The 15,389-nt window shown below is 32.9% G+C and overlaps 1 protein-coding gene across 18 annotated transcripts; it reads right to left on the bottom strand.

Moving 5' to 3' along the window:
* Positions 1-273: 273 nt before the first annotated feature.
* Positions 274-14,886, bottom strand: LOC123309136 (troponin I). 18 transcript variants are annotated; one of them, XM_044892070.1, is made up of 15 exons: positions 14,763-14,885; positions 13,613-13,649; positions 12,747-12,767; positions 12,266-12,394; positions 12,084-12,207; positions 11,199-11,299; positions 5,012-5,055; positions 4,769-4,910; positions 3,576-3,605; positions 3,129-3,167; positions 1,831-1,870; positions 1,504-1,767; positions 1,076-1,336; positions 464-820; positions 274-399 (listed from the first exon to the last, which is right to left on the bottom strand). In XM_044892070.1, exons 2-15 carry the CDS (start codon positions 13,625-13,627, stop codon positions 389-391), a joined length of 1,578 nt encoding a protein of 525 aa, XP_044748005.1. In that variant the 5' UTR covers positions 13,628-13,649; positions 14,763-14,885; the 3' UTR covers positions 274-388. The 18 variants fall into 18 exon arrangements, 17 of the variants coding, with proteins under 17 accessions (XP_044748005.1, XP_044748003.1, XP_044748004.1 ...); XM_044892068.1 differs by lacking the exon at positions 11,199-11,299 and adding an exon at positions 10,462-10,562 and having other exon boundaries at positions 14,763-14,884; XM_044892069.1 differs by lacking the exon at positions 11,199-11,299 and adding an exon at positions 9,618-9,718 and having other exon boundaries at positions 14,763-14,884.
* Positions 14,887-15,389: the final 503 nt, after the last annotated feature.

Here is a 15,389-nt window from a genome sequence, read left to right as displayed (position 1 = left end):
GAAAACCTTTCGTACTCTCGTTATTCTATGCGCAATATTCAAAAATGTTATTTTCTACAATTTTATCAGCAAAATTCATAAATTCAAGATAGTGGCAGTCGGTGGCGGAAATGCCTCATGGTTGTTGGATTCGATTGGCTCATTATGAACGTTTTGAGAGTTACAGAGTGAGAAATAAAAAGCATGCTTCCTTAACTGTCGACGCAGCCACATATTTCATACCTATTAAAGTAAATTTTCTGGAAAACCTCAAATATGTAAAGAAAAAACTGATAAATCAAAAATATTTATTCTTGCATTCCCACAATTCTCATCTTAACTAATAAATAAGTAATAAAAAACAAGAGAAAATGTTTCTAAGGTAGCAATCCCTTCAAATCCTCCCATCCTAGGCAGCAGCTGCAACAGAAAAAATATCACTCATAAACCAATCTATAAAACGCCTAATTCATCTGTCATTTACCTTCAACCATTGGTGATGTTGGTACTTCAACTGAAGCAGGTTCAGCAGATTCAGCTGTTTCAGTTGGAGCAGCAGGTGATTCTTCAGCAGGTGGAGCTGGTTCAGCTGGAGTAGCTTCTTGTGGAGCACCAGCTTCTGCAGAGGGTTGGACAGTTTCTGTTGCTGGCTGGGCAGCTTCTGCTGGGGGTTCAGTTCCTTCAGGTTTGGGCTCACCTGCTTCCGCAACTGCTCCGTCGGGGGTAGCACCTTCTGCAGGAGCTGGAGCACCTTCCTCTGCAGCTGGAGCACCTTCTGTAGGAGCACCTTCCACTGGGGCAGCGTCTGTAGGAACTTCGCCACTTGTCGGAGATTGTAAGCCTGGAATTGGAGCGATGTTTTGACCAAATAATCTCGCAAGAAGTGAAACACCTTCGATGTATCATGGAGATTATAACAAATATGATTAGTCCATCCAAATGAAGAGTGAGAGAAAACAATAACAATGAAATATGTCCATGAGAGATTATCAACTTCTGCGTTTATATAGTACCGTTACAGTTTTGTTACAATTCGACCATTATTGATGTGCGAAGGATGAAATGAGTGGACTTCACCATGAGTTTTATTTGTTACCATTTTTCTCTAGCTTAGCCACCAAATCCTCCATGCTCGGGTGTCCTTCGGTATTATCAGTAGCCAAGTCGACTACCTTGTATCTCAAAGAATCTTTGATGTAAAGCAAAACGCCTTCACCACTATTCCTTCTCTTTTCCACAAGAGAATAGTGGGGGATATTGACATCATCTTTATTGTCAGTTGGGGCAATGACACCTTCTGGTAGAGCGATGATGTCGTAATCCTTTTCGGTGACAATCTTTTTGAACTTTTCGAAACCTGCAAGACAATTATTTTGTTGCTGATTGAGAGCTATTTTTATTGTCCGTCAACGAGAGTTTTCAAGAAAAATGTTGGATGTTGTTCTAAATAAGAAGGGTCGATGTTTCTGGCAGCTTCTGTCAGATCTTTACCTCTCACAGATATTTCTGAGGAGATTTGCTCACCTGTTGGTTCAGCAGGTGGTTCTGGGGGCGCCTCTACCCCTTCTGCTGGGACTTCTCCCTCCTTAGGAGCTTCCCCTTCAGCAGCACTTGGTTGTTCACCCTCGGTGGGAGGCTGTCCTTCAGCTGGAGTTTCGCCTTCAGCAGGTGGCTTAGCTTCAGCAGCTCCCTCGGCAGGAGGTGCTTCTCCTTCTGCTGGGGGTGCAGCTTCCCCTTCTTTAGGTGCTTCACCTGGAGCTCCTGGTGGAGTTTCCCCTGCTTTGGCATCTGATATATTCAGAAAGGGAGAGGAACTTAAATAATGTTTTATAATGGGGTTGGAATACTCACCTCCTTCTGCTGGTGGGGGTTGGGGTGGTTCTTCACCTTCCTGAAATGTGTCAAAAGGAGTGATATATATGACTGAATATGGGTGAGTCAGTTTATTCGATCGATTCTAGGTGGACTGCCGAGAAAACTAGGTCAAATTTATCCGAAATTTGTGCAATTTATTGTTGTTATTATTAAGGGTGTAAATGAAAAGCCATTGAAACGAGAAGGCAATCAAAAAAATTGATATCATGGGACACACCACTTTTTTGATTGCCTTCTAGCTCCTATAGAAGGTCTGCTCTGTTAGTCCTTGTTTGCTCGAATACAGAAAATTTATTTGACAGACCAACACTATTTTTTGGCTAGGAATCATTCCTTAAAATTATTTTCTTCACACTCTGTATGGTTTAAATATATTTTTTGATAGAATTGTAAGGTTAAATAACGAAATAATTAATTGAAAGAATAATATTACTACTTATTGTAAACTGAAACTTACTAGCAAGGCCTTTTACTAGAATGAGATAAAAATAATAAAGAATATGAAAATAAACTAGAAACTGCCATGGAAATTTATGTTTTATGGACAAGGATTATACGAAAAATTTCAAAAGAAAATACCTCATCAATTAGTCAACGAAAATTTTCTAGCTATTTTTTAATGAATTTGTTTTTATTTTACCTAATCTTGTATTTATGGTCAGCAAAAAAAAAAGTAATTTTAGAATAAATTCTGCAATGATCAGTCCAAGAAATTAAATTTAAGAAATCTCAAAATTATAATTACAGGACCGGCCTAAAATCTGTTCAACTGTTATAATCATTTTGTGCACACCTATCGCGAATGCCCTTTACAAAACCTTATTATGACGCTAGTATAATCTTTCATGTTATGTCAGTATTTGTTTCAACTTGGGACTTAACTGTTACGAACATTTAGTGTTTGGACTTTTAAAATCAGTTAATTCGTGAATGAATATTATTTTAATTATTATTTTTTCATTCAGGACTTCATTACGTCGGGGATAATTTTTTCCATTACTTAACTCATGCTTGGTGATTTCATCAATAACATAAGGACATATTAAAAATGACAGGAAACAGGTTCAAGACAGAGACAACACAAACATAGATAATCTTCATTCTTTTTTAAAATAAATTACATAAAGTATAACTTAGACATACACAGAATTAAGTACCCGAGTACATGCAGTTTCGAAAAACTGACAGTTCTTAGGGAGTATTTAAAATTTTTTTGCACCAACAAGGCTTCGATGTTAATCAGGGTGATATACTCATGCTTCAACTTCTTGTACCTTCTTATCTTCACCCTTTTTGGACCAGTCGGGTTTTTTCTGAAAATATCATCAAATATATCAGAGTCTATTAGCACTTGTGAAAGGACAGTGAAGAAAAACAACAAAGAATGCAAGAGGGTGCTCGTTCAACAATAATCAGCCTACTGAAAAAGTGAGTAAAATAAAATAAAAAAAATTAATCTTTCAATATTGTATACCAACATATCTTTCGGATTTTGGTACATTTATTCTTTTAAAATAGGCAGGACATAATGAATTAGCAAATAAAAATATCTGAAGCTTCGAACAATAGCATGTTTGGAATAAAAAATTATTTGAACTAACTAAAATTTAAATTTCCTGAAAAAAAAATATATTACAGTGCATAAACTTTCCTACAAATTCATATCTAAAGATGTGCAGTACAAGCAATCTACTGAAAATGTATCGTTATACCATTTTTACCTTTTGAGATGCAGAAGCATTTTGAGAAGTCTGAAAAACGACAATTTAGTTACAGCAAGCAAGTTAGTCAATTAAAACTGGCACATTATAAAAAACCGTCTTAGGAAAATTGAGAAACAGCAGCGCATAATTATTGTTAAAAACCAAACAGCAGAATATTGCAGCAAGGTTCTCTCACCTCTAATTATCCATATTAAAAAAAAATTAAAAAGCTTCAAAATACAAAATGAAAATATTAGGAAAAATGTAGTTACTTGTGAAAAATGCAACTACTAAAAAGGTGTATATATATTGGTATGTCTTCGAATAAACAAGACAATATCTAGGCTATGTTTTATTTTTTAACTTAACGAAGAAAAATATGTGTATTCGATTATTTAAAAAAAAACTGGGCTGCCAAAATTTATTTCTTCTGCCATTCCGCTTTTTCAGATTTCTTGGGCTGTGAAAAATAAATTCAACCTGAATCAACTGTGATTTGAAGGGGGACAGGTAATTATAAGAAATTATTAATTCTTTCTAGAAATATATCAATATAGCCATTGATAACAGGATTCGCTTCCAATTTTTGATATAATTTCATTAAAAAAGCTCACAATCAATTTATTATTGAAGATATTCATTTTGAAAAGTTATAAAGCATTGTTGCGTACAGGATGTATCCTTTAGAGCTGATGCAATCTACTAAACCTTTCTAAATTTATTGAAAAGTGTGATTAACAAAATTATATCGACATCTTAGTGCAAAAAACTTGGTTGTTCAATATTTTTGTCTATAGAAATTTTCACAAATTTTCGGCACCAGTTTTTTTTGAGTAGATCTACTCAACCAATGAAGATATACCCTGTATGTATAGTGAAAAATTCTCTTCAAGATTTGAGTTCATCGAAACCTTTTTTTTTAATTATAAGGCGTTTCGAGAGATTTACCTAAAAAGCACTTTCTCGATTATTAATTATTATTTGTAAATCGAAGAAAGGACAAATTTGCACTGCTAGTTGTGAGAATAAATCAAGAATTGCGATATTTTTGAGATTAAAAAATGTTAAAAATAATTAAAACTTAAAAAAAACAAAAAAACAATCAACAAAAATGAACGTTTATTATTGACTTTTTCATCCTGGGTTACCTGAGAAAGATATTCGCTTACATTATATCTAATCAACTATTTTTTTCACTCAGAATAACTCACCTCTTTATCTTCTTCTTCTAGGGTGAACTCCTTCTTCTTGACAACTTTGAGTTGATTACGGAAGTTGAATTCTGCTGCCTTCTTCTGAAGTTTAGCGAATTTGTTCTCGTATTTGGATACCTTCTTCAAAGTAGGTTTCACGCTATAAGAAAAAATACATGAAAATTCTGAATTAACCCATTTTTCATGGAAAAAACAAGTTGCATTATATAATTAAATTAAATCAGTACAGGTGGCACTTACAATTTTCCTCTGAGGTCATTGACTTGGGTGTTGAGGTCTGCAATCTGTTCGCAATTTTAAATATTAGAAAGTATACAGGAGGAAATAACGAATTTACTGTTCAGTTTCTAAATTTTTTCCACAAATTAGGACAATTTACTAAGATTGAAGAGCATATCTACAGAGTTTTATTCGATAATGAACAGTAACTTCTTTTGAAAATGCTCAGGTGAAACAATATCAGAAGAAATGATTAATTCAATTATGTTGTTTGAAGTATGGGAAATATTGGTTCACCAGAGAATACAGACAAACCTCTTACAACACTCATGCGTGCATGCAAATACCAAACAGAAAACAACAGAAAAGAAGGATAGGTAGAGAAAGGATGTTACACAAAAGCTAGCTATATACAAGAATGGAGTGACAGAAACAGAGAAAAAAGGTGATATTAAATAGAATCACAATGTGCTCAAAAACATTGTAACAAAATAGAAAATCTAAAAAAATAAAATAGTGAAACGTTTATACTACAAAAATATACTCATGGTAAAAAATCTGAAAAAACAACGCTTTCATAGGTTTTCAAAAGAGGGATTGGTCTTCTGGTTGTTTATCTGGTCATTTGCAGTGTTCCAGAAGCTGGATACTTTATATTTGTTCAGAAAAAGGCAGAAGATGGCACTCTTTCAAACCGAAACGTTGTGAAGAGGGCTGTAAGATTACTATTTAACCATTTAAATTGTTTTGGTGTCGAAGAATGCCATTTTCTGACAGAGTGGGCCCCAGGTTTCTTGATTCTCAATGTTATTAGACATATTATTAACAAACTGAATATAGAAACGGGATCCTAAAATAACAAAGAGGATGTTGGATCTTTAGAAAATTCGTGAAACAAGCATGGCACTTCTGTTTTCTTGCCGATTTCCGATTTCTTCCTTCTTCATTTGTCAAAGGCTTGGAACATGAAGTATTTCCGCAAAAAAATTAGGGTTTTCATGCATGAAGGGCCATGCCGTATTTCGGAGGGAAGTTGGGTTGTTGAGCCTCTATGCTCTTTGTGAGAAAACGTTAGGCAGTAGTACTAGTCGATTATTCTCAGAAAAGCTGCAGGTGCTTATTGCCAATTGCTTGCCGAGTAAGGAAAGCTAGTTTCAAGCTCAATTTTTCACCTAATCTACGATTAAGAATAATTCCGCATATCAGATGATTCCACCAGAGAACAACTTTGAATGACAATCAGTTTGCTTCTTCTTTTTTTGATGTTTGATTTGCAAGCAAAGTTTATCTCAAAAATTTCACATTGAGTTTATATCCGAGGGCGATTATCAAATGTTAAACTAACGTTAAGAGAGCCTCTAGTTGTCATTTCTCTGTTGGACATTTTAGCAATTTTAGCAGCAACCATATTAACAAACCAAAATATGCGAACTCCAGTTTCTCAACTTCATCCTTTTACCATCCAAGGCAAAATTCTTGACGTTCCACAAAGAAAATCTCTAATAAGGTTAGGAGAATGGAGTTGAGGAAGTGAAAACCATAGCAAAAGGCACTACTGCTGTTTTTTTTGTAACCACGAAATTCCAAATGATATAGTGAATTTTTGATCGTAACCAAAATTTTGTGTCGCCTGCCTTGTCTTGAAATTTGCATTAAAAACTAGGTATTTCTGCATTACAAAGAAATCTGATTGTTTGTCAGAGACCAAAGCAAAGCGATCAGCTTCTGAAGGTTCAGGGATACTTCGAACAAAGCCATGAAGCCAGGAGATATTATCTTAGGATCTCTTTCCACAAGAAAGTCTGTCTGATTGCACTGATACCAACTTCACAAAAAAAAACAACTGAAAAACCGTCGTATGAAACTGTATGAATGACAACCAGCACATCAAGACATTGTCCGGACAAGTTAACATAGAATGATACTGACAATGACAGACCTTGGTGTATTATTTTGTTTAGTCTCAGTTGTTAGTCACGATATTGAGGGCTTAAAATGGGATGGTCAAAATACGGCTCAACACTTCATGATAATTATCTACCATTTGGTTGAAGGAGGTATCAACCACAACGAAGTAACATAAAATGAGTGGAATATCTAGTGCTATGCAGCTATAGCCGATTTGATCATAGAGATGACTTGAAAGCTTTTGAAATCTTTTTCAAAAGTCACGTCAGATGGTATGAAATGGTTTTTAAGCCAATGAGATTTATCTGTTGAGAATTATATAGTAGTATATCCCAATATAAAAAAGAGTTCTCGGATGAAGCATATAGAAATTTGTATTTTCTTTGTCAAAATCAATAGACTGGAAGATTTCAATTGTCAAACTTGTTGATTGATTGAAAATGGAACCTGTAGTTCAGTCTTGATATTCTATGCCTGTGTCCTAAAGATAAAACGCGGAAACCACTGGTCAGATTTGAAGATCAACCTCATTGGAAACTTGACAAGATATTTCGACATAAACATGTCATGAGCTTTACGATTAATGCCAAAATTTATTGATTATCACCGGCCTAATCTGCATAGCACTTGTTTCGATTGGAAAAGACATTCTGTAATATCTTATATGAATTATGTCTGATGAAGCTATTAACACTATGAGTCGTCACTCGTTTTATATGTTTCTTGTACCTCCCAATCTCTTTTCCTGACTTCGCGTTCCAAATCCCACTTCTGCTCCTCGCAAATATACATTCTGTCATAATATTCTTTGCAAATCTTCTTCAGTTCTCCTAGAAATCGGAAACGGAAATGCCCCATAAGATGGTTGTACAGTCATAGCCCGACACAGAAAAACAGAAGTACTTGGACACCACATAAGGCGACTTTTGTTTTACCATCTTCGTGTGACGTGTGGGGCAAAGCATAATTTTGGTGAATGGCCATTAAAAAACGATAATTTCTTAAATCAGGAAAAAGATCGTGGAATATTTTCTTTAATTCCGATAAATTTATTTAGTGAATAATCTGAAATTTCTTGATCGCTAACCTAACAAAAGCAACCCATTTTATTCGTTGAAGAATGTATGATAAAAATAATAAATTAAGAGGAATCCTTTGATGCCTTCAGAAATCATTATTATCTCGATATTAATTTCTGACCATTTTTCTCCAAAATTTATTTATTGCCCCATTTAATGAGTTCTGACAGTGGGTATGAGAATTTAACGTGAAAAGACAGCACTGTAAAAGAATATTAGAAATCTGGATTTCTTTGATTTTTCCAAATTAACTTATCCAAAAAGTGAACAATTTTGATCTTAACAAGACAAAAATCGAAATACATAATCTAGAAGATTTTGAACATAAATATTAATATCAATAAAACATATAGAAATAAACATTCTTATTTTGAAAAAATATTGCAGGCATAATGCCAAAACCAAAATTGGACCTGCATTCTTCTTGTCAATATTCGTAAGATAAAAAAATAAGATTTTCGAAGATTGCTTTCCCATTCTAATATGAAAATTGCATAAAATTATTTTTGGTCGAAAATCTTACTCGACTATTCTCACACTCAAGATTTTTCTTGAAAATCATGTATTAATGTCATCTGATGTGTATGTCCTCGACTCAAACTAACTGAAAATAATAAAATAAATAAGGTTTCAAGAGCCTAGCTGAGATCTCTTCTCTAACTCGAACAAATCATGAGTATTGTATGGGGCCCTTTACGCTATATCGTCATGTTGTGATTTTTGTGTTTATAATATTGCAGTTGTGAAACTGTTTGTGTTTTGTGTATACTAGGGATTGGTTTTGAGGATGGAATCCCTTTGTCTATGAAAAGGGATTACTGTCAAATTCACAACAGCTGCTTATTTACATTGCGGGGTAAAATAGAGAATAACCTCAAAAATAAGATCGTATGTATGAAAACAAAAATCAATTCTCACGTTGTGCTCAATTTAGCACTTCTTGTTACAAAATTCGATCAATCAAGTACCTGAATGACGCAGTCATATCGATTCGTTTGAATTATTTATAATTAACTTTCCCGTTTTTGTAGTAGCAAAAAATGGATGTAAACGTACTCTAAATGTAGCATTTTCGCAGAATATATTCATACAAAATATCAGAACAATGAGTGGCTGGTTAAAATACTTTCTTTCAAGGGAATGTTCAGTTGATTGTCAATTACGTATTTAAAAAAAATCCCATATTTTTTATTCTACAAACTCATTATGATATTTATTTTCTAGAGTTATCGCTTGAAAAAAAAATAAATAAAAAGTACTACTAACTACTAAATTTATTTCGTTTTTTCGCATTTTCCATGTTACATGGAACCTAATATCAATAATAAATATATTCTGCAAATAAATTACATTATCTTTTTTATTTCATCTAGGAAAAATAGTAAGGATGGTTCATTATCAAAAATAACGTTGAATGAAAGTGTATTTAAACATTTTAAATTACTATATTTTCGAATAATCCACGACTGAAAAAGTTTTGTATGGATTCAAGTGCTTGATCGAATTTTTGGGTGATGCAAATTTTTGAGATTACACTCGGAATAAATATGCCATTCCGTAATAGCGCCCTAAAATCTTTCAAAAAATCACATCGTTCTCTTTCAATAACTGCCATTTTTTTTACCCTCAATGAGGTGTACCTCGAATGCTTTATTTTTTTCGATAACTTCTAAATCGTATTTGTCTTCTTCGAGTTTGCAAATTTTTTCATAATAGCTCCTACATATGGTTTGAAGTTCGGCTAAAATAAATAATTTCAATAAAATCATTGGTGAATTCATTTTGGTCCTCTTGGGCTATTTTATATATCTATTTATCTGAGCGAATCCAAGTTTTAATCTTCGATATTCATATTAATTTAGAACAATGTGGGCCAGATGTTTTTTTCATCCAGTTTAACCTATTTTATCCCAGGAATATTTTTAGAACATTTGCGAACCAATTAAGGTTCAAAAATAATTTTAATTAATCAATGAAAAAAATACTATACAGCGATCTGTGAGTACAATACTTGATCGAATAATTATTCAAATTAATTTCGATAAGATATTCGAATAATTAATTTTTTTTTTTGAAAATTTGACCTTTCAGCTAAGAATACTGATATTCTCTGAAAAAGATGTGAATGTTATGGGGTAGCATTATGGAAACATCCATACACCAAATAAAAAAGGAGAAGCGAAGCAAAATGCAAAGATTGAAAAAGTAAAAATGGGTGAAAAAGTGTTTTGTGTAGTTCGCATAAGTAAAAATTGGTATATACTCGTTAAAACGTCTAAGTTTGCAAATTAATAATACGTTGTGCGAAAAGCTCTACCGTGCTCGTTCCAGTGTTGCCAACAACCCGAAAAAAATGTGTGACGTGAAAAAAGAAGCTCATTGAAAAAACAGTGGAATGGGTGTGTAAGTGTAAAATACAAAAACTGTTGGCAACACCGTAATCATCAATGCCAAAGTGCAAGATTAATCTCCCTCGTGTTCTACCTGGAAATCTCTGAATTCCACTTCTTTTTCAAGGTCAAATTTCTTATTTTCAAGTTCGACAATTCTTTTATGGTAAGCCTCACAGTATTGTTTTAATTGGGCTAAAAGTATTCTTGTATGAGTAAAGGATTGTTCGAAAAGCAACACTTAAAATTAATTCTGAGTATTTCGTCAGAATATATCACGAAAATTGTTCCATATAAGATCCCAGAAATCTTCCAACAATCTAAACACATCTCAAGTTACAGAACGCAGTCTTTGGTCCAGGTTAAAATTAGATCTACCTAGTGATCTATAAATAACGCTACCTAATCGGAATGTAGAAGAAAAATATTATGAATGAAAGTGAAAGTGAAGAATTTCATAGATATTCTTCTTCAATTTCCCAAAACACAATTTCTTGCGATGGTGAGAAATGGTTCTTAGAAAATGCATTCGTCAAAAAAGATGAAAAAAGTAGTCTTCAAAAAGCAAAAAGCAAAAAAGTATTGAATGCATTTTTGCACATGCCAACGACGAGTGCACAGGGGTACCACTTTTTCTCTAAAATGTCATAATGATGGGAATAATAAAAATATATGTAAAAAAAATCAAAAATTTTTTCGTTTCATAGTGGAGTGTAACTTGGGTGGTGTGTTTAGGGAAAAAAGAGGTACCCGCATTGAAAAAATTATTATGTTGGATACATAGACGTAGAAGCGCCACGTGCTTGAGATTTACGATTATTTTGGGCTGACCTCCATGTCTTTGACGCTTACTAGATATTCCACATCAAATCTAGCGCTTTCCAATTGTGCGATTCTGTCGTGATATTGTTTGAGTATGCTTTTAAGTTGTTCTAGACAAAACGAAAAATCAACAATTTATTTTTATTCGTTCGAGATCCGCATAAATGATCTGAGGAGATGTACACTTTCCCATGGTGTAGAAACGTTTGGGCGTCAGTGATGACACAAAATGGCATCATTCCAATTTCGAAGAAAACATTTCATTTGTGTTTTCGATCGCTCGGCGTCTATTTTTGAAATGTCCGAAGCTTGTTGGACTACATTGAGGTATGTTGAAATTCGTATGTTTCGATAAATATACTGCTCAACAAAAGTTCAGGAATATCGTGATCGTTTCAGGATCAATGTTTTGAGTGTACTGGTTTTGTACTATTGTACTACAAATATAAGATTGAATTTCCACCTGAAACTGTGGAACTTGTAATGAAATGGGCAAAAGAATGTGTAGGATAAGTGAGTAAACGTTTAGATTCTCATATTTGAAAAATTGCTGAAAAAAATTGAAAATAGAAGACTCAAAATTTTTGAGCTTCCTCAGCTTTGGTAGAGCATTAAGTTTCTCTTTCCAAATATTGCATTCCTAGTTAAAAACATAGATATTTCAATAAAAATAATAATTATAATTATTATAATAATTATAATATTTAATAATAAAACCATTTCATTCAGCCAATAAAGTGATGTTTGAATCTCAAAATAACTTTGATCTAACAAACATTCAAACATGTGTTTTTTCTTCGAAATTTTCTGAAGCTCATTTTGTGGTCATCATTTTCACCAGTCCGTCAAAAAATAACGACTTAAAATATACGTAACTGAAAAAACGATATTTACCTTCGTTTGCATCTTCGATTATTTTTGGTTTACCACATCTTTCCTCGATGATGCGCCTTCTTTCGGCTGCTTTACGTTCTTGTTCCTTTTTCAATTCTTCGGCAGCTTTTTTTCTCAGCAGCAACTGTTTGTCCCCAAGTGAAAATCAATATTTCGAAATTACAAGTTTAGGAGGTACTTACCCTCAATTTCTTCTTTCTCTCGGGGGTCATGAAACCTTTCTTAGCCTTTTTGGCCTTGGAGGCTTCCTCCATACGAGCCCTAACTTCAGCCCTCTTGCGCTCGATCTCGGACTGTTTCCTCTTCTTTTCCTATTTTCATATTATATTTTTTATTTTTTTTTTGAATAACTTTTTTAAATTTGAAACAAACGAATATTCCCATTTTAACTAAAAATGCTTTCAAAGAACCTCCAACCAAACACTTTTTTTTCCCTACTCAAAGTATGAAAAAAAAATTTCATTATTTATTTCAAAAAATATTATAATTTTTTTTCAAAAAGGAAGTTTACTTTGAACTTCAAACCACATTCGTTTCTTCATAAAATACCTAGATTTCTCAAATAACTCTTATATTATTTCAAAGGAAAGAAAATGTAAGGATGAATTTAAATTTTTTAAGTATTGTACATCAGGGAATATTCGATCTCATCATCTTACGTGCCTCCTCAAGTTTCTTCTTTTGCTGGAAAATAAAAAAAAACAATTAGAATATATCCAAATTTTTCATTGTTGTTAATATTGTTACTGTGAATTTTGCTTGAATTCGACACGAGTGAATGTTCAGTACACAGAAATTAACGCAAAAAATATGGAAATGAGGAATTAATTAATCTCAGTGAATAGTTTTGTAGTAAGTTGATGAAACATGTGTGTATTTAAAGGAATTACAGTTATAAAATGTAATAAAACTTGATTCGAACAGAAATGGAAGAATCATTGTGATAATATTTTCAAAACTCATTATGTAAATATCAGTTATGATGGGAACATGCAAACACAAAACTTAAAAAGCACTTACTTCTCCAATAATTCCCAAGTAATTATTTTCTAATCACTATTATTCCAATAAACTACATAAAAGGGGACAACTACAATCAAAGCTTAAAAATTAAACCATTGTTGATATCAACAAGTAGAAGGCCATAGCAAAATTCAAATTTCAAAGCCAATGTTAAGTTCACAGAACAGATCTGTATAATTTGTCATGTCTCAAAAAGGTAATCAAAAAGCTATAATCAATTATTTTTCAGGTGCATCTACGAAGCATTGTTCCAAAAACTAAATATTTTGAAAATAATTACCTTGAAACTTTGAGGAGTCTTTGAAGTTTCTAGACATTATCCTAATACTGTTGGTCCATGATGGTCAGGGCATCAAAATAAATACATGAAAAAGAAATCAAAATCAGAAATTTGAAATGATTTGATGCAATAATAGCATTTCATAACTTCAGTAACGCCTGAAATTCTTCTGTATTTGAAATTATTTCGAATACACGATGTATTATGATTGATGTACTAACCTCACTTCATCGTCCGCCATTTTGTTGGATGTTTTTGTTGTCCTGAAAAAAGTTTCGATTAACAATATATTAGGTTTGTTATTTTGAACGATCCAAGTTTGAACAAGGATGAAACGTCACTTATGTAGACTTTTTCTAATTTTATTGGTATGTTTCAGTTTTCAGTAATATTTTTTTATTCTATTGTATTTTCACTTTGCGCCCCTCGTCTTATTTATTTTGTTCTGGAATTCACGAATAAAATTTTCAATAATAAGTTTATGAAAATCGATCCTTAGACCCGTTGATCGATTCAAATGATTATTGGTTTAAAAATTTGGAAGCAATAAATTCAAGAATCCATTTATCACACAATCTTCGATTGACTATAAACAAAAACTCTCCCAACATATGAAAATTGCCAAATTCTCTTTGCTTGTCCTGAATATTTGAAATTTTAGAATATGCATGGATTAGATTTGGACAGTTTAATAATGAGAGGAATATGAAGTAATTTAGGCTTCATTAGACATGTTTACTTGATGCCATGATCTAAATATATCCCCTTTACTGTATAACAACAAAAATAGAACAACAGCTCGGACCAAATTTGGCAGCAGGTTATTTAAAGGACCACGTTATCTCAGAAAGATGTAGATGAATTGATCGAATCTTTCTATAAAATTGAAATCTTGCTTGATATGGAAAATTTTCAATGATATTTCTCTTCAATTATCTCAAATAACTGTGAGAGCGGTTTTTTCATACTGAGCCAACACTGAAATTTGGACTAAAAATGTAGTAATACTTTCGTGGTTATTTCCGAAAATTTTATCAATTTTTTTAATCCTTTTTTTCAAATAGATCTTTCGGTGCATAATATATTTCAGAAAGAGTTTTACTTTCAATTCCTGTGAATGAATAAATAAAAATTCCACGTTTGATGAAATTTGCATCAAAAATATTCTGTTGATTTTGGTGACACATTTCAAAATTTCACGTTTGCACCCTTTCAAAATAGCGCGATTGATCACGTGATCACATTTTACAAACCACTCGCACTAACCGAAGAAAAATTCACTGATTTTCACTGGTAGCACTGATTATCGTGTAGGATGTCCCTCGACAAGAAAAGTTTTATAAATGCACTTCTTATATAACCTTTGGGTGACGTACCTGGTTCAAAAATTCAAGATGGTAAATGTTGAGCAGCCAACAAGAGATTCCTGTGCTGACTGTTGAGACTGAAAAGCGTGGAACACTAGGATAAGTCGCTGATTTTCCCCCTCTCAGGCAGCACCTACCAATTAGGAATTTTCCTCCTCTACAGGTACTGAAATAGAACAGGAGGCATTTGATACTCTGGTGCTGATTGGTTAGCTGTATATCTGTTATTTTCTATTTTTTCTCCGAATTTTTCGGGTTGTACAATATGCGGTGTATTGTTTCAGAATTGTGTAAATTTTATTTTGTTTGATTCATGTGGGGATAGCAATACTGTCCTCATATAATTATTACTCAATTTTTTTCAGCTCTTGGCAACAATATTACCGGAAAATTTTAAGTTATATTCTTCTTTCATGTGAAATTTACATAAATAAAATAAGGTAGCAAAGATAAAATACTACCATGCCATATTTTCAAAGAGCATGCCCTGAACTATTCTGTCTGTCTTCAATTTTGAGGAAACATTCTAATTTGTTTGGAAAAATGGACATTTTTAGAGGTCATTTTCGAAAAATCACATTGTCTTTTATACTGACAAAATAGTGTTCCAAAAACTCCAGAAGACTTGAAAACTCT

The sequence above is a fragment of the Coccinella septempunctata genome, chromosome 3, assembly GCF_907165205.1.
Source record: "Coccinella septempunctata chromosome 3, icCocSept1.1, whole genome shotgun sequence".
Lineage (NCBI taxonomy): Eukaryota > Metazoa > Arthropoda > Insecta > Coleoptera > Coccinellidae > Coccinella > Coccinella septempunctata.
This window is presented reverse-complemented; position numbering and strand designations above follow the sequence as displayed.

Coding starts and splice junctions, on each gene's coding strand:
- LOC123309136 (XM_044892070.1), bottom strand. Junction 12,208..12,265: donor AGAGAAAGAAGAAATTGAGG/GTAAGTACCTCC, acceptor GGGGACAAACAG/TTGCTGCTGAGAAAAAAAGC. Junction 1,871..3,128: donor AAAAGGGTGAAGATAAGAAG/GTACAAGAAGTT, acceptor GACACATTTCAG/GAAGGTGAAGAACCACCCCA.